This window comes from Typopeltis vanoorti, chromosome 2 (assembly GCF_054136105.1).
Source record: "Typopeltis vanoorti isolate ZY-2024b chromosome 2, IOZ_Tvanoo_1.0, whole genome shotgun sequence".
Lineage (NCBI taxonomy): Eukaryota > Metazoa > Arthropoda > Arachnida > Uropygi > Thelyphonidae > Typopeltis > Typopeltis vanoorti.
In genome coordinates this window covers 36,789,348-36,803,087 of record NC_143550.1, presented here as the reverse complement: position 1 = coordinate 36,803,087, position 13,740 = coordinate 36,789,348, and the positions used below count along the sequence as shown (strand labels likewise).

Here is a 13,740-nt window from a genome sequence, read left to right as displayed (position 1 = left end):
ATCAACATTGTGCTCACTGCTACCTATTCACTGGATGGAGAAACTCATGTACTTGTATATGAGGAGGAAGTAGTAGAGCTGTTGCACAAACTGAATAAGAATTTAGCAAGAGGGACCTATGGGGTATCAGCACAGATGCTAAAAAAAAGTATTCAGCTGAACTGGCTATTCCTTTGAGCAAGCTATATAATTTGAGTCTCAGAACAGAGGGAATTCCACAAGAGCAGAAAGAATGTATGTTAATCCCATTATACAAGGGCATTGCAAAGACTGATGTATCCAACTATCAGTCTATCACTATCTCTGGACTGGTGGTGAAGATTTTGGAAAAGTTGATTAGGGCTTGTATACAGAATGGGTTGATAGTGAAACCCTTCCCTTAGTAAGTCCATGCAATGAAGTGCATGGGCTTAGTAAGGAAAGGTTACGTTTGAGCAACTTTCTTATATTCTCTAATAATGTTACCATTGAGCGAGACAGGGTGAATATGGATTCACCATGATACTTTTGGGTTTTTTGCTAATTCTTTTGACAGAATTAAGCACATGGAAGACTTTTGCATAAATTGGAGAATATGAGATTATATTATATATATATACAGGGTGTTCGGGATAAATTTGACATATTTATAATTAATTATATTTTTCCGTAAGTTACATGTATTAACACACACTTCTCTTCATTTAAAAGGTTGGACCCTTCTTCATTCATATACAAGATGTCAGAAAGGATGGATAGCTGGAACCCACCTGAATCATGGAAGAGAATAACTTGTATCATGATGATTCGTGCCGGCCATCAAAATAAGGATATTTTGACTGCTGCCCAATGCTCCCGGAATACAGTAAAAACAATCAGGCATGAACTAGAGACTTGCAATGGTGACTACGAGGATGTAGCAAGAAGAAAGATCCCTAGCAGACGATCTGATTGCGTTCGTACAGCAGAATTCCTCGCAAATCTGCAGGAACAGGTGTTGAAGAACCCTGGCATTGGAATTCGGGCTTTGTCACGTGAAATGAATGTTGCAGCCTCTACTATGAAGCTTGCACTCAATGAAGACCTCCGCTACTACTCATACAAGCGCCGCAAAGGTCAGCTGCTTACAGAAAAGGCCCGTGAAAAACGTTTGATAAACGCGAAGAAACTTCTAAGCAGAGTGAAACATCCTGCGGAACCACAAACAATCTGGTTCTTTTCCGATGAGAAAAACTTTTGCCAGGATCAAAAACACAACACGCAGAATAACAGATGGCTTGCATACAGTACAAAGGACATTCCTCGTGTAATGCAGACTAAATTTCCCCAAACTGTGATGGTTTTCGGATGTGTATCCTCTGAAGGCAATGTGATGCCTCCGCATTTTTTCCAAGAGGGCCTCAGGTTGACTTCAGATGGCTACGTGGAGTTGCTAAACACTGTAGTCAAGCCCTGGATAACAAGGGTAGCCAATGGTAGGCCGTATGTATGGCAGCAGGATTCGGCCCCTTGCCACACCTCTGGGAAAAGTCAAAAATGGTTGTCTGAAAATTTCTACGACTTCACCAGTCCAAATGTTTGGCCTCCAAACTCCCCAGACCTTAACCCCATGGATTATTTTGTATGGGGCGCAGTTGAAAAAGACATCAATCGCACTTCCAGTAATACAAAAGCCCAGTTAATGGATAAAATTAAAACAGTTTTTGCGGCCCTTCCCAGGGAGACTGTAGCATCAGCTTGTTCGAGGTTCCGAAGCAGGATTGAAGCTGTGATCGATGCTAATGGTGGTTATTTTGAGTAAATCTTGTTGATAGTATTGTAATTAACTCTGCCTGTAATGTTTTTTGTCAATTCATTAAATTTAATAGATACAAAGAAGATTTTCTTTTTCCTTACGAAACTGTCAAATTTATCCCGAACACCCTGTATATATATATATATATATATATATATATTGTTATTTTATTTTTATTTTTTTTTAATTTTTTTTTAATTTTTTGCTTGTATAAGAGGATGTCTGACTTACAGATATCAAAAAGTGGTATAAGTGGGATTGCAATATTTAAGGTAACAGAAGTGATGTATCAAGGCTCAATCCTTGGTCCATTGTTATTCAGTCTGTATGTTGATGACAATTTAATCAGCCAAATGTAATTACAATTAACCATAAGCAGAGTACCGATTCTGCTACACTAGCTGCATAATTTCTAAGCAGCATTGCTTAAAGAAATCTTTAGAACATATATAGGTTCCTCTTTAGATAGAGGAACCTATATAGAAAATTTACATTGCCTTGACTGCTAATGCTGCTTCTTGCACTGTGAAGAATAGGCTTTTCTAAACCTCAAATGTCACCGTGGAATGAATTTTACTTAAGGAAAACTTTATTTGCTGATTATGCTGAATTTCATTTTTATGTTGCAGTGTCATTTTCTTTAATATATAGAAATGCATATTTTATTTTCCTCTTCTAGTAAGTGATCTGAAAGCTGAACTGAAAAAACGCAATCTTCCTGTTTCTGGTTCTAAACCTCAACTTATAGAACGCTTAAAGCCATTCTCAGAATTTACCCAGCCTAACTTAAGTTCATCTGCAACAGTGGTTGAAAATGTAGCAACAATTACTGCTAATGTAAACTCATCACTTCCAATGAATGTTGGTGGAGTACTGTTAGATGCATTTCCAGCATTTACTCAACAAACTGATGAACATCCTCCATCTTCTCCCTTAACCAGATGCGAATCTGTTAATTCTGTAGTCCCACATATAAATGGTTTTATTGATAAAGTGTTATCAAGTGGATCTCGTCCTTCTTCTGTGGTGCCAATGGAAGTAGATTCCAGTCCTAATAATACTGCTGATGTAATGGACACCTGTGATGCATCTGTAACAAATGATGAACTTGTGAAAATGCAATTACGAATAGAAGAACTTCAACAAGAATTACAGAAGTAAGAAATTATTTCTTTTTGGTTTTTAGTTTGTCATAGCTTTCAAATTGCATCAGTGTACACTATTTCTAGACTGCATGTTTAGTCAAGTATTCAAAAGTAGAATAATTTCAAAGAAAGAAAAAATTACTTGTGATAGGTGAAAAATCATCATTATGCTTTAGAGTATAATACAATTAAACACAGCTGCAGCTCTAATAATGTAATACATCCAAACCTGACCTGACACTCTAGCATTCATAGTTAACCTTAGCTGTTTAGATTATACTCTGTATAATGTCTTCCACCAGAGGGGTGGAACATGTGCTTTTGTGCAGTCTGATATTCCTCGTAAGATACTGCCATATCTTCTATCTCCTATTTTTGACCTTCTCTGGCTTAAGGTTTTCTTGCCTCGTTATGTGCCATTCACTTTATTAATTTGACCATGAAAAGGATTTTTCCTTTTTATGGTCAGAATACTGTTTCTGCTCTCCAGATGTAGATAATATTTGCTGTGATTATAGTACATAAATTATCATCCATGTTAGAATGAGGGCCTTTATTCCCTCCTGCTCAGGCCATTATTTTCCAAGTGTGCCAAGGTAGTTAAAAAAAAAAAAAAAAAAAAAAAAAAAACCAGATAGCACAAATAGTTTGATACAAAAACTCCAGTTTCATTCTTAGCTTGCACAAACCAATTATTGTTGCATAACCATTAAAAAATCTAGTTTGAAAGAGCTAAATGCAGAACACTGGCTGCTTGCACACACAAATTACAGTGCCCTTCCACAACAGTCAAATAGGATCCCTTGCAAAGAGATCCTTTAGGGTAGTTTTTTGCATTCGTGTGCCTGCCCCCATCACTCACACACCTTAGAGCTGCCAGCTCATCATTGACCAGCCAGCATGAATTCTGCCACCCAAGAAGATCAGCAGATCTTCTCACCTACATCACCAACCTCTGGGTATATGCCATGCAAAGGCCTGGAAAAGCCTGTTGACTGATGAAGAGGTAACTGTTATTCATTAGAAAATTATCATCCAAAAACACAGATATCTAAATAAGACTGCTTAAGAGTACAGATGTTTTATTACATGTATTGTAAACCATCTTCAGTGCATTACAGTTGGAAATTAAAAAAAAAAAAAAAGTTTTAACCTGACTGTCTCATGACAGTGAGGTTAAAACTATAAATGTGTTTGTTACTTTTATTCAGGAGGCTGTCCTGTAAAAAAAAAAAAAAAAAAAAAAAAAAAAAAAAAAAAAAAATGAATCGCATTACTTAACAGGCAAACTGTGTATATGGGATTAATTTTCCTTTGGCATCTTTGTTGGGACTACAGAAACAAGTAAATTACATTGTCCAGTTTCTCATTTTGAAATTTGCTGTCATTTAACTTTAAACTGTCTCATTTTCAAGAAGTTTGTTTTTTGCCAAACAGCATAACTCTCTTCTTAATCACTGCTGCTTGAATAAATTATTCTTATATCTGCTATTTAAAAGGATCTCATCTGTTGTGATTTACTTCATTTCACTAACATGGTTATTAACTTTTTGTTACATTTTTAAAATAAGACTTATTTGTTAAATAAGTCTAATCTTTAACAGTATGTGTGGCCTAAATATCAACAACAAATTACATGTTAATGAAAGTATAAATATTTCATACTGAAAATGACAGTACATCAGCAGTGTTTAGAAAGAAAGGAATATAAGGTACATTCAACAATCGGTTTACCAATTAAACATGGTTGCTGTATGGTAGAAATTAATAATAATAAATAATATTAAAACTGTTTTTGATGTTTACATAAAATGAGAATCTCCAAAACCTTTGGGACAGGGATACAAATTATTATGATTCAGGTTAGGCTGATATAAAAGAGCTTCACAACTTTCTTTGAAAAGGCAGTTCATATGTAAAACTGCTTCTATAGTGAAACTGAGCTTCATCCCACAGGATACTGTGTTTAATGTTAGTACTATGCTGTGCCAACCTAGACTTTGAGGTTTCATGTATTCAGTGTAGTACTGATGTTCATTAAGTCTTTTTCCACAAAAGGGCCTGTCTGCTAAAGTATGTGAAATTACATTCACAAGGGATCTAGTAAAGATCAGCTAAAGATTAAGGTGATAGTGTCTTTTGTAGATGGTAACAGATGAGAAATTTGGTTGATAGGAAAATATATAGGATTCAGGTGATATTTTTCAAAATACTAGCAATAGGGTTAGAGATATAAGAAATATAAGGGATTAGAATCCTGCAATCTGTTCCTCAAGCTTACAAGAAGAACTTCTATCAAAATTTTAATGGAATTAAATGGTTGCAATCCTCATCCAATTCATTAGATAATTGACTTATATGTTCCAATGCCTTAAGGATTCTTCGACAGACAGCACACACACACACCAGGCAACCTTTGCCTCATCAAAGGATGGTGTGGAAATCAATTGTTTAGGCACTGGTTGCTTGGGATATCTGGCATTGCTGTGAATAGAATTAGTAGTGATTGAGATCAGGTTGTCTGTATATAGGAAAAAGGAGGTGATAGAACAGAGTCCTGGTGCACTCCTGCATTGGTGGCAAAGCTCAAACATTGGGAACTATGACATACAGTGAATGACCAGAGAGAATGCTGGCTGCCCTGTTATTTCAGCATTGTTGCAGTACAGAGATTTATTGTTCCTGTGCATTTGAATCTGCAAAAAAAAAAAAAAAAAAAGGAATTATACAGATAGAGAACAGTTTTTTTTTTTTTTTTTTTTCAATAGTAATAGTAGGAATATTGTAAAATGCATGAAGGATTATGAATATCAAAAAATTGAGTGATTGAAGCATTGCTTGGTCTACTCTATGTATATAATTTGAATTTTATACAGTTAAATAATTTTTTTATCAGTTAAAATTATAGCGCAGATTATATTACTGTACGCCCACAGATGTGAGATCCTTCGACACTTCTGCACATGTGAGAAGAAGAATCCATTCCAATAATAGGGTAATCAATCAGTATTGTGGGATGAGTTGTTTATTATTACATGTCAGAAAATTAACTTCTCTTTTATGAATCTTGTAGTATATAAAGTGGTAACTATTTTGCTTGTATAACAGTTGGAAAATTTTACATATAAAGCATGTGATTTTGTGTGTTGGTGACCAATTCGTACATCACCTTATTTCTTTCTCCCCTTCAACATGAATTGACTCTTCTTGGCACTGAGCCAGCTGAGTTTTTGGTTTTTAGTTTGTCATAGCTTTCAAATTGCATCAGTGTACACTATTTCTAGACTGCATGTTTAGTCAAGTATTCAAAAGTAGAATAATTTCAAAGAAAGAAAAAATTACTTGTGATAGGTGAAAAATCATCATTATGCTTTAGAGTATAATACAATTAAACACAGCTGCAGCTCTAATAATGTAATACATCCAAACCTGACCTGACACTCTAGCATTCATAGTTAACCTTAGCTGTTTAGATTATACTCTGTATAATGTCTTCCACCAGAGGGGTGGAACATGTGCTTTTGTGCAGTCTGATATTCCTCGTAAGATACTGCCATATCTTCTATCTCCTATTTTTGACCTTCTCTGGCTTAAGGTTTTCTTGCCTCGTTATGTGCCATTCACTTTATTAATTTGACCATGAAAAGGATTTTTCCTTTTTATGGTCAGAATACTGTTTCTGCTCTCCAGATGTAGATAATATTTGCTGTGATTATAGTACATAAATTATCATCCATGTTAGAATGAGGGCCTTTATTCCCTCCTGCTCAGGCCATTATTTTCCAAGTGTGCCAAGGTAGTTAAAAAAAAAAAAAAAAAAAAAAAAAAACTAGATAGCACAAATAGTTTGATACAAAAACTCCAGTTTCATTCTTAGCTTGCACAAACCAATTATTGTTGCATAACCATTAAAAAATCTAGTTTGAAAGAGCTAAATGCAGAACACTGGCTGCTTGCACACACAAATTACAGTGCCCTTCCACAACAGTCAAATAGGATCCCTTGCAAAGAGATCCTTTAGGGTAGTTTTTTGCATTCGTGTGCCTGCCCCCATCACTCACACACCTTAGAGCTGCCAGCTCATCATTGACCAGCCAGCATGAATTCTGCCACCCAAGAAGATCAGCAGATCTTCTCACCTACATCACCAACCTCTGGGTATATGCCATGCAAAGGCCTGGAAAAGCCTGTTGACTGATGAAGAGGTAACTGTTATTCATTAGAAAATTATCATCCAAAAACACAGATATCTAAATAAGACTGCTTAAGAGTACAGATGTTTTATTACATGTATTGTAAACCATCTTCAGTGCATTACAGTTGGAAATTAAAAAAAAAAAAAAAGTTTTAACCTGACTGTCTCATGACAGTCAGGTTAAAACTATAAATGTGTTTGTTACTTTTATTCAGGAGGCTGTCCTGTAAAAAAAAAAAAAAAAAAAAAAAAAAAAAAAAAAAAAAAAAAATGAATCGCATTACTTAACAGGTAAACTGTGTATATGGGATTAATTTTCCTTTGGCATCTTTGTTGGGACTACAGAAACAAGTAAATTACATTGTCCAGTTTCTCATTTTGAAATTTGCTGTCATTTAACTTTAAACTGTCTCATTTTCAAGAAGTTTGTTTTTTGCCAAACAGCATAACTCTCTTCTTAATCACTGCTGCTTGAATAAATTATTCTTATATCTGCTATTTAAAAGGATCTCATCTGTTGTGATTTACTTCATTTCACTAACATGGTTATTAACTTTTTGTTACATTTTTAAAATAAGACTTATTTGTTAAATAAGTCTAATCTTTAACAGTATGTGTGGCCTAAATATCAACAACAAATTACATGTTAATGAAAGTATAAATATTTCATACTGAAAATGACAGTACATCAGCAGTGTTTAGAAAGAAAGGAATATAAGGTACATTCAACAATCGGTTTACCAATTAAACATGGTTGCTGTATGGTAGAAATTAATAATAATAAATAATATTAAAACTGTTTTTGATGTTTACATAAAATGAGAATCTCCAAAACCTTTGGGACAGGGATACAAATTATTATGATTCAGGTTAGGCTGATATAAAAGAGCTTCACAACTTTCTTTGAAAAGGCAGTTCATATGTAAAACTGCTTCTATAGTGAAACTGAGCTTCATCCCACAGGATACTGTGTTTAATGTTAGTACTATGCTGTGCCAACCTAGACTTTGAGGTTTCATGTATTCAGTGTAGTACTGATGTTCATTAAGTCTTTTTCCACAAAAGGGCCTGTCTGCTAAAGTATGTGAAATTACATTCACAAGGGATCTAGTAAAGATCAGCTAAAGATTAAGGTGATAGTGTCTTTTGTAGATGGTAACAGATGAGAAATTTGGTTGATAGGAAAATATATAGGATTCAGGTGATATTTTTCAAAATACTAGCAATAGGGTTAGAGATATAAGAAATATAAGGGATTAGAATCCTGCAATCTGTTCCTCAAGCTTACAAGAAGAACTTCTATCAAAATTTTAATGGAATTAAATGGTTGCAATCCTCATCCAATTCATTAGATAATTGACTTATATGTTCCAATGCCTTAAGGATTCTTCGACAGACAGCACACACACACACCAGGCAACCTTTGCCTCATCAAAGGATGGTGTGGAAATCAATTGTTTAGGCACTGGTTGCTTGGGATATCTGGCATTGCTGTGAATAGAATTAGTAGTGATTGAGATCAGGTTGTCTGTATATAGGAAAAAGGAGGTGATAGAACAGAGTCCTGGTGCACTCCTGCATTGGTGGCAAAGCTCAAACATTGGGAACTATGACATACAGTGAATGACCAGAGAGAATGCTGGCTGCCCTGTTATTTCAGCATTGTTGCAGTACAGAGATTTATTGTTCCTGTGCATTTGAATCTGCAAAAAAAAAAAAAAAAGGAATTATACAGATAGAGAACAGTTTTTTTTTTTTTTTTTTTTTCAATAGTAATAGTAGGAATATTGTAAAATGCATGAAGGATTATGAATATCAAAAAATTGAGTGATTGAAGCATTGCTTGGTCTACTCTATGTATATAATTTGAATTTTATACAGTTAAATAATTTTTTTATCAGTTAAAATTATAGCGCAGATTATATTACTGTACGCCCACAGATGTGAGATCCTTCGACACTTCTGCACATGTGAGAAGAAGAATCCATTCCAATAATAGGGTAATCAATCAGTATTGTGGGATGAGTTGTTTATTATTACATGTCAGAAAATTAACTTCTCTTTTATGAATATTGTAGTATATAAAGTGGTAACTATTTTGCTTGTATAACAGTTGGAAAATTTTACATATAAAGCATGTGATTTTGTGTGTTGGTGACCAATTCGTACATCACCTTATTTCTTTCTCCCCTTCAACATGAATTGACTCTTCTTGGCACTGAGCCAGCTGAGGTTCTCGTATCTGTGGTTGGACAGTATATAGTTTCACTTGATGCTAAGAATACAGAACAGGGCATTTAAATTATTGTGTGAATCTCCTATCGCTGTGTATCATAATGAGTGTTAATCTCAGCATATAAATAAGGAGTAAAAACGTATGACATTGAGATCAAAATATATGCATCAAGTTGCACGTGAGACTGGTCTTTCATCTAAGCTCATTGTAATTGTGGGCAGCAGCAGCAGGAAAGAGCAGGTTAGCAACACATAAAAGTTGACTATAGATGCATAAGGAGGATAAGCCTCAAAGGGGGCATCTCCTGTGTTTCTCTCCTCTCTCATCCGCCCTTTTTTCCAAAATGTAACAGTATTACTAAATCATGGAAAGGGGAGGTGAAATAATCTTATTCAGGTACATCATGTCAGTAAAAAAGGTGAAATTAAAGAATGATTAGTGATAATGTGTAAAAACTCCAAAATACTAGTGTTAACTATAAAACACACGTATGCCACAGTAATTAATTAACTTTTTAATATGTAAATATATCATCTTATGTATCATACGACATCATCAGTACAATTAACAAACAAGCTAAATTCAAAAAAACAATTGCATGCATGCTTAAATTAGAATCCTTTTATATATACAAGGGTAGTCTGTAAAGTTCTCGGCCTAACAATGAAAAAACAAATTTATAATTTTAAAATTATTTTTATTTTTTAACATAATCTCCCTTAAGACTAATATTCCAGCACCATTATCCTGTAATGGTTCTCAGTAAGATCTGCAAAATATTTCCTCTGCAGCTGCAATCACCTCTTGATTTGAAGAAAAACGTTGACCAACGAGGAAGAGTTTTAGTTTTGAGAAGAGACAGAAGCCAGAGGGAGACAAATCTGGGGAATAGGGTGGATGTTCCGATAATTCATAGTGCAGATCCCTCAATTTTCCCATTGCCAAAACACCTTTGTGGGCAGGTGCATTGTCCTGATGAAAGATGATTTTTTTCTTTTGCAAACCAGGTCTTTTTTCACAAATTTTTCATCTAGTCTGGTTAAAAGATCACAATATTATTTTCCCTGGTTACTGTTTTACTCTTTTCAAGATAATTAATAAACAAAATGCCTTTAGCACCCCAAAACACCGATGCCATGACCTTTCCTCCTGATGGAACCGACTTTGTCTTCTTTGGTGCTGAACAACCCTTCTGTCCTCTGTTTTGACTGCTGTTTGGATCCTGGTGTGTAATGGTGAATCCAAATCTCATCCATAGTAATAAATCGACACACAAAATCAGTTTTATTCTTGTTAAAACGCTCCAAACACTATTTAGAGATTTTCATGCAAGTGCATTTTTATCTGCTGTGAGCAAGCGTGGAACCCATCTTGCACAAAGCATTTTCATTTGCAATTCTTCATACAAAATATATCCTACATGTTCTTTTGAAATGCCTATAGTCTCAGCAATTTCACACACTTTGACTCGCTGGTCATCCAATACCATGTCGTGCACTTGATCAGTGATTTCTGGTGGTGTTACACTTTTTGCCAGCTGCGTTTAAACTCGATAGCCCATTTTTTAATTGTTGAAAACAAAGGAGAAGAGTGTCCGTAAACTTTTATGAACTTTGAACGAATTTCTTTTGGCATTAAACCTTCTTTTACAAATAATTTTATAACTACACGATACTCAATTTTTTCCATTTCAAGGGATATAGACAACACTTTTGCTTCAGACAGCTATATAAAACAAACTTCTTGATAGAATGACTTGCAATTTCACATGGATGCTTATGACAGATGTACCAACTTAGAAAAAAAATCTTGCTGACAGTGGTTGAGGTTGAGGTCGAGAACTTTTCAGACCACCCTCATACAGTAGCGGGTTTAAGGATTAAACCTATTGGGCTGTATAACATAAATTGAAAGCCAAACGGCTATTTTTCTGGCATCCTTAATAATAATTAAGGAGATACAAATCCCTTGTTGTTCAACTGCCAGTAAGCAAAACTCTAAGATCGAGAACTACGAATCTATGAGTTTCATATATATACCGAAAAACTATCGGCGAATCCAAGTAAATGACCACTTGGTAGTACAACACCAAGGCAACTCGAAACAAAGGTGGAGCAAGTTCCCTCACTATCCTTGATATTTTCTCATAATGTAAAAACACAGCCCTTAGGGGATGTAATACTGTAATTACATTATGAGGGGGGGGGTCACTACCCAGACCAATTTCAACCTTTTTTGAGGTCTCATCAGTGAGTAGGTAGACCTGGAAGATAACAAGGTTTAAGTGAAAAGAACATACATACCTTTACTATACGAATGCCACCATAAAGGTGTGTTTGTATATCAGTATTACATCCCCTAGGGGTTGTGTTTTTACATTATGAGAAAATATCAAGGATAGTGAGGGAGCTTGCTGCACCTTTGTTTCGAGTTGCCTTGGTGTTGTACTACCAAGTGATCATTTACACTTGGATTCACCGATAGTTTTTCGGTATATATGAAACTCGTAGATTTGTAGTTCTCGATCTTAGAGTTTTGCTTACTGGCAGTTGAACAACAAGGGATTTGTATCCCCTTAATTATTATTGGGCTGTAATTAAAATTCAGTTCAATTAAAATATAACAGATGAATTTATTTTATACAATTGAACATAACAATTTCTCAGACTTTTGGAATAGTGAAACAATTGTTCTGATTAAGATTGGGTCAATAACATAAAGCTTCAGTACTTTCTTTACATAAACGTTCATGCTTGTATATAGATCTATGTAGTAGCTTAGTGTTTTGCCATTGAATCCTGTAGTTAGCATTTTCAATTGCATGTTGTGTAGGGCCAGATTTGTGAGGTTTGATAATATGGATGTGGTCTTGATGTTCAGAGATAAGTTTGTTTATAAATTTTCCTGTTTGTCCACAGTAAGGCAAGTTACAGGAACACTTAGTATACACCAAGTAGCAAGATACCATATATTTGAGATGGATGGTGAGTTGATGTATTGTGGATATAACGACCTGAAAAAGTTGGTTTTTGGTAGACAGAAGTGGAAATGGAACCATCTTGTTTATTTACGTTGAATGTGTACATCAAGAAAGGAAATACCTTTTGATGATGCTTTTTCTAGTGTGAACTTGATGTGAGGATGTAGGTTTCTGATATTTTTTAGAAATGAGTATTGTTCTGTGTGACTCTAGACTGCAAAGATGTCATCAATATATCATAGCCAAAATGATGGTTTTGGGTCAAGAGCAAAAATTTTATCTTCTAGGTGCTCAAGAAAAAAGTTGACTAAGTTAAGTGATAATGGTGAGCCCATTGCTGTTCCTTCTTGTTTATATATTTTATCTTTCCATGTAAAGTAACCTGATGAGATTGCAGATTTGAATAATTGCACATCATCAAATGGAAATGTTTGGGATTAACAATTGTATTGTCTCCATTTGTGAGGGATATTAGTGAAGAAAGAGACAATGTTGAAGTTTACTAACATGCCTGTATCTGCCAGTTTAATGTCTTTTGTATGAAATTCTGTGATTTTTTTTTTTTTATTAAGGAAGTTGAGTGGACAAGTAGGGGAGGGAGAAGGTTAGACAGAAATCGTGATATTTTATACATGGAACTGTATAGAATCCACAATAGGTCTAAATAGACAGTTTCTGTTATGTAGTTTCGGTGAATCATATATTCTAAGAGGTCATGTTTCGAGTCTTTTGATGATTTCTTGCTTTATGGATGTGTTTCATCCAGTAACTTGAGTTTTTTTTTTTTTTAACAGAAGTTAAAAAAAAAATTAATTAATTAACACAATTTTTGTATGACAAATAATTAATTATTATTTATTTATTTATTTATTTTTTACTTCTGTAACACGTTACGCACATTTAATGAGATTCTATTGTAATCTCATTAAATAGGCAGGCACATGAACGGTATAAAGCACAGGCCAGAAGGGTGACGAGTGTGGTAAGAAAAGCAAAAAAGGATTACGAAAGAACATTGGCCATGCAGGCTAAAGAGAATCCTAAACAGTTTTTTAGATATGTAGCAAGTAAAAGGAAAAATGTACATGGCAGATTGATTTTAAAGAATGCCGATGGTAGGGAGGTAACTGAATCAGTTGAGATAGTTAAGTTACTGAGTGAGCACTTTGCAAAAGTATATCATCCAGGTGGTGACATTGCAGAAACGAATAAACCAGTAGATTATACGGGAATTGTGGTTAATGAAGTGGAGGTGAGTAGTCTATTGCATAACCTCAATGTCAATACATCTGTGGGATTGGATGGTATACCAGCTCGTGTTGTACGAGAAGCAGCTAAAGAATTGTCAGTACCCTTGACCATTTTGTTTAATTTGAGTCTCGGGTCTGGGTTAGTCCCGAGCGGGTGGAA

General features: G+C 34.8%; 1 protein-coding gene across 8 annotated transcripts in view; it reads left to right on the top strand.

Moving 5' to 3' along the window:
• The window catches only part of LOC150108925 (myocardin-like), a 456,675-nt gene that overhangs the window by 384,816 nt on the left and 58,119 nt on the right, over positions 1–13,740 (top strand). For all 8 annotated transcript variants that reach the window (XM_090411030.1, XM_090410986.1, XM_090411004.1 and 5 more), the window contains one exon: positions 2,454–2,931. In XM_090411030.1, coding sequence (XP_090267156.1) covers positions 2,454–2,931 — 478 coding nt within the window. The remainder of the gene's footprint in view (positions 1–2,453; positions 2,932–13,740) is intronic.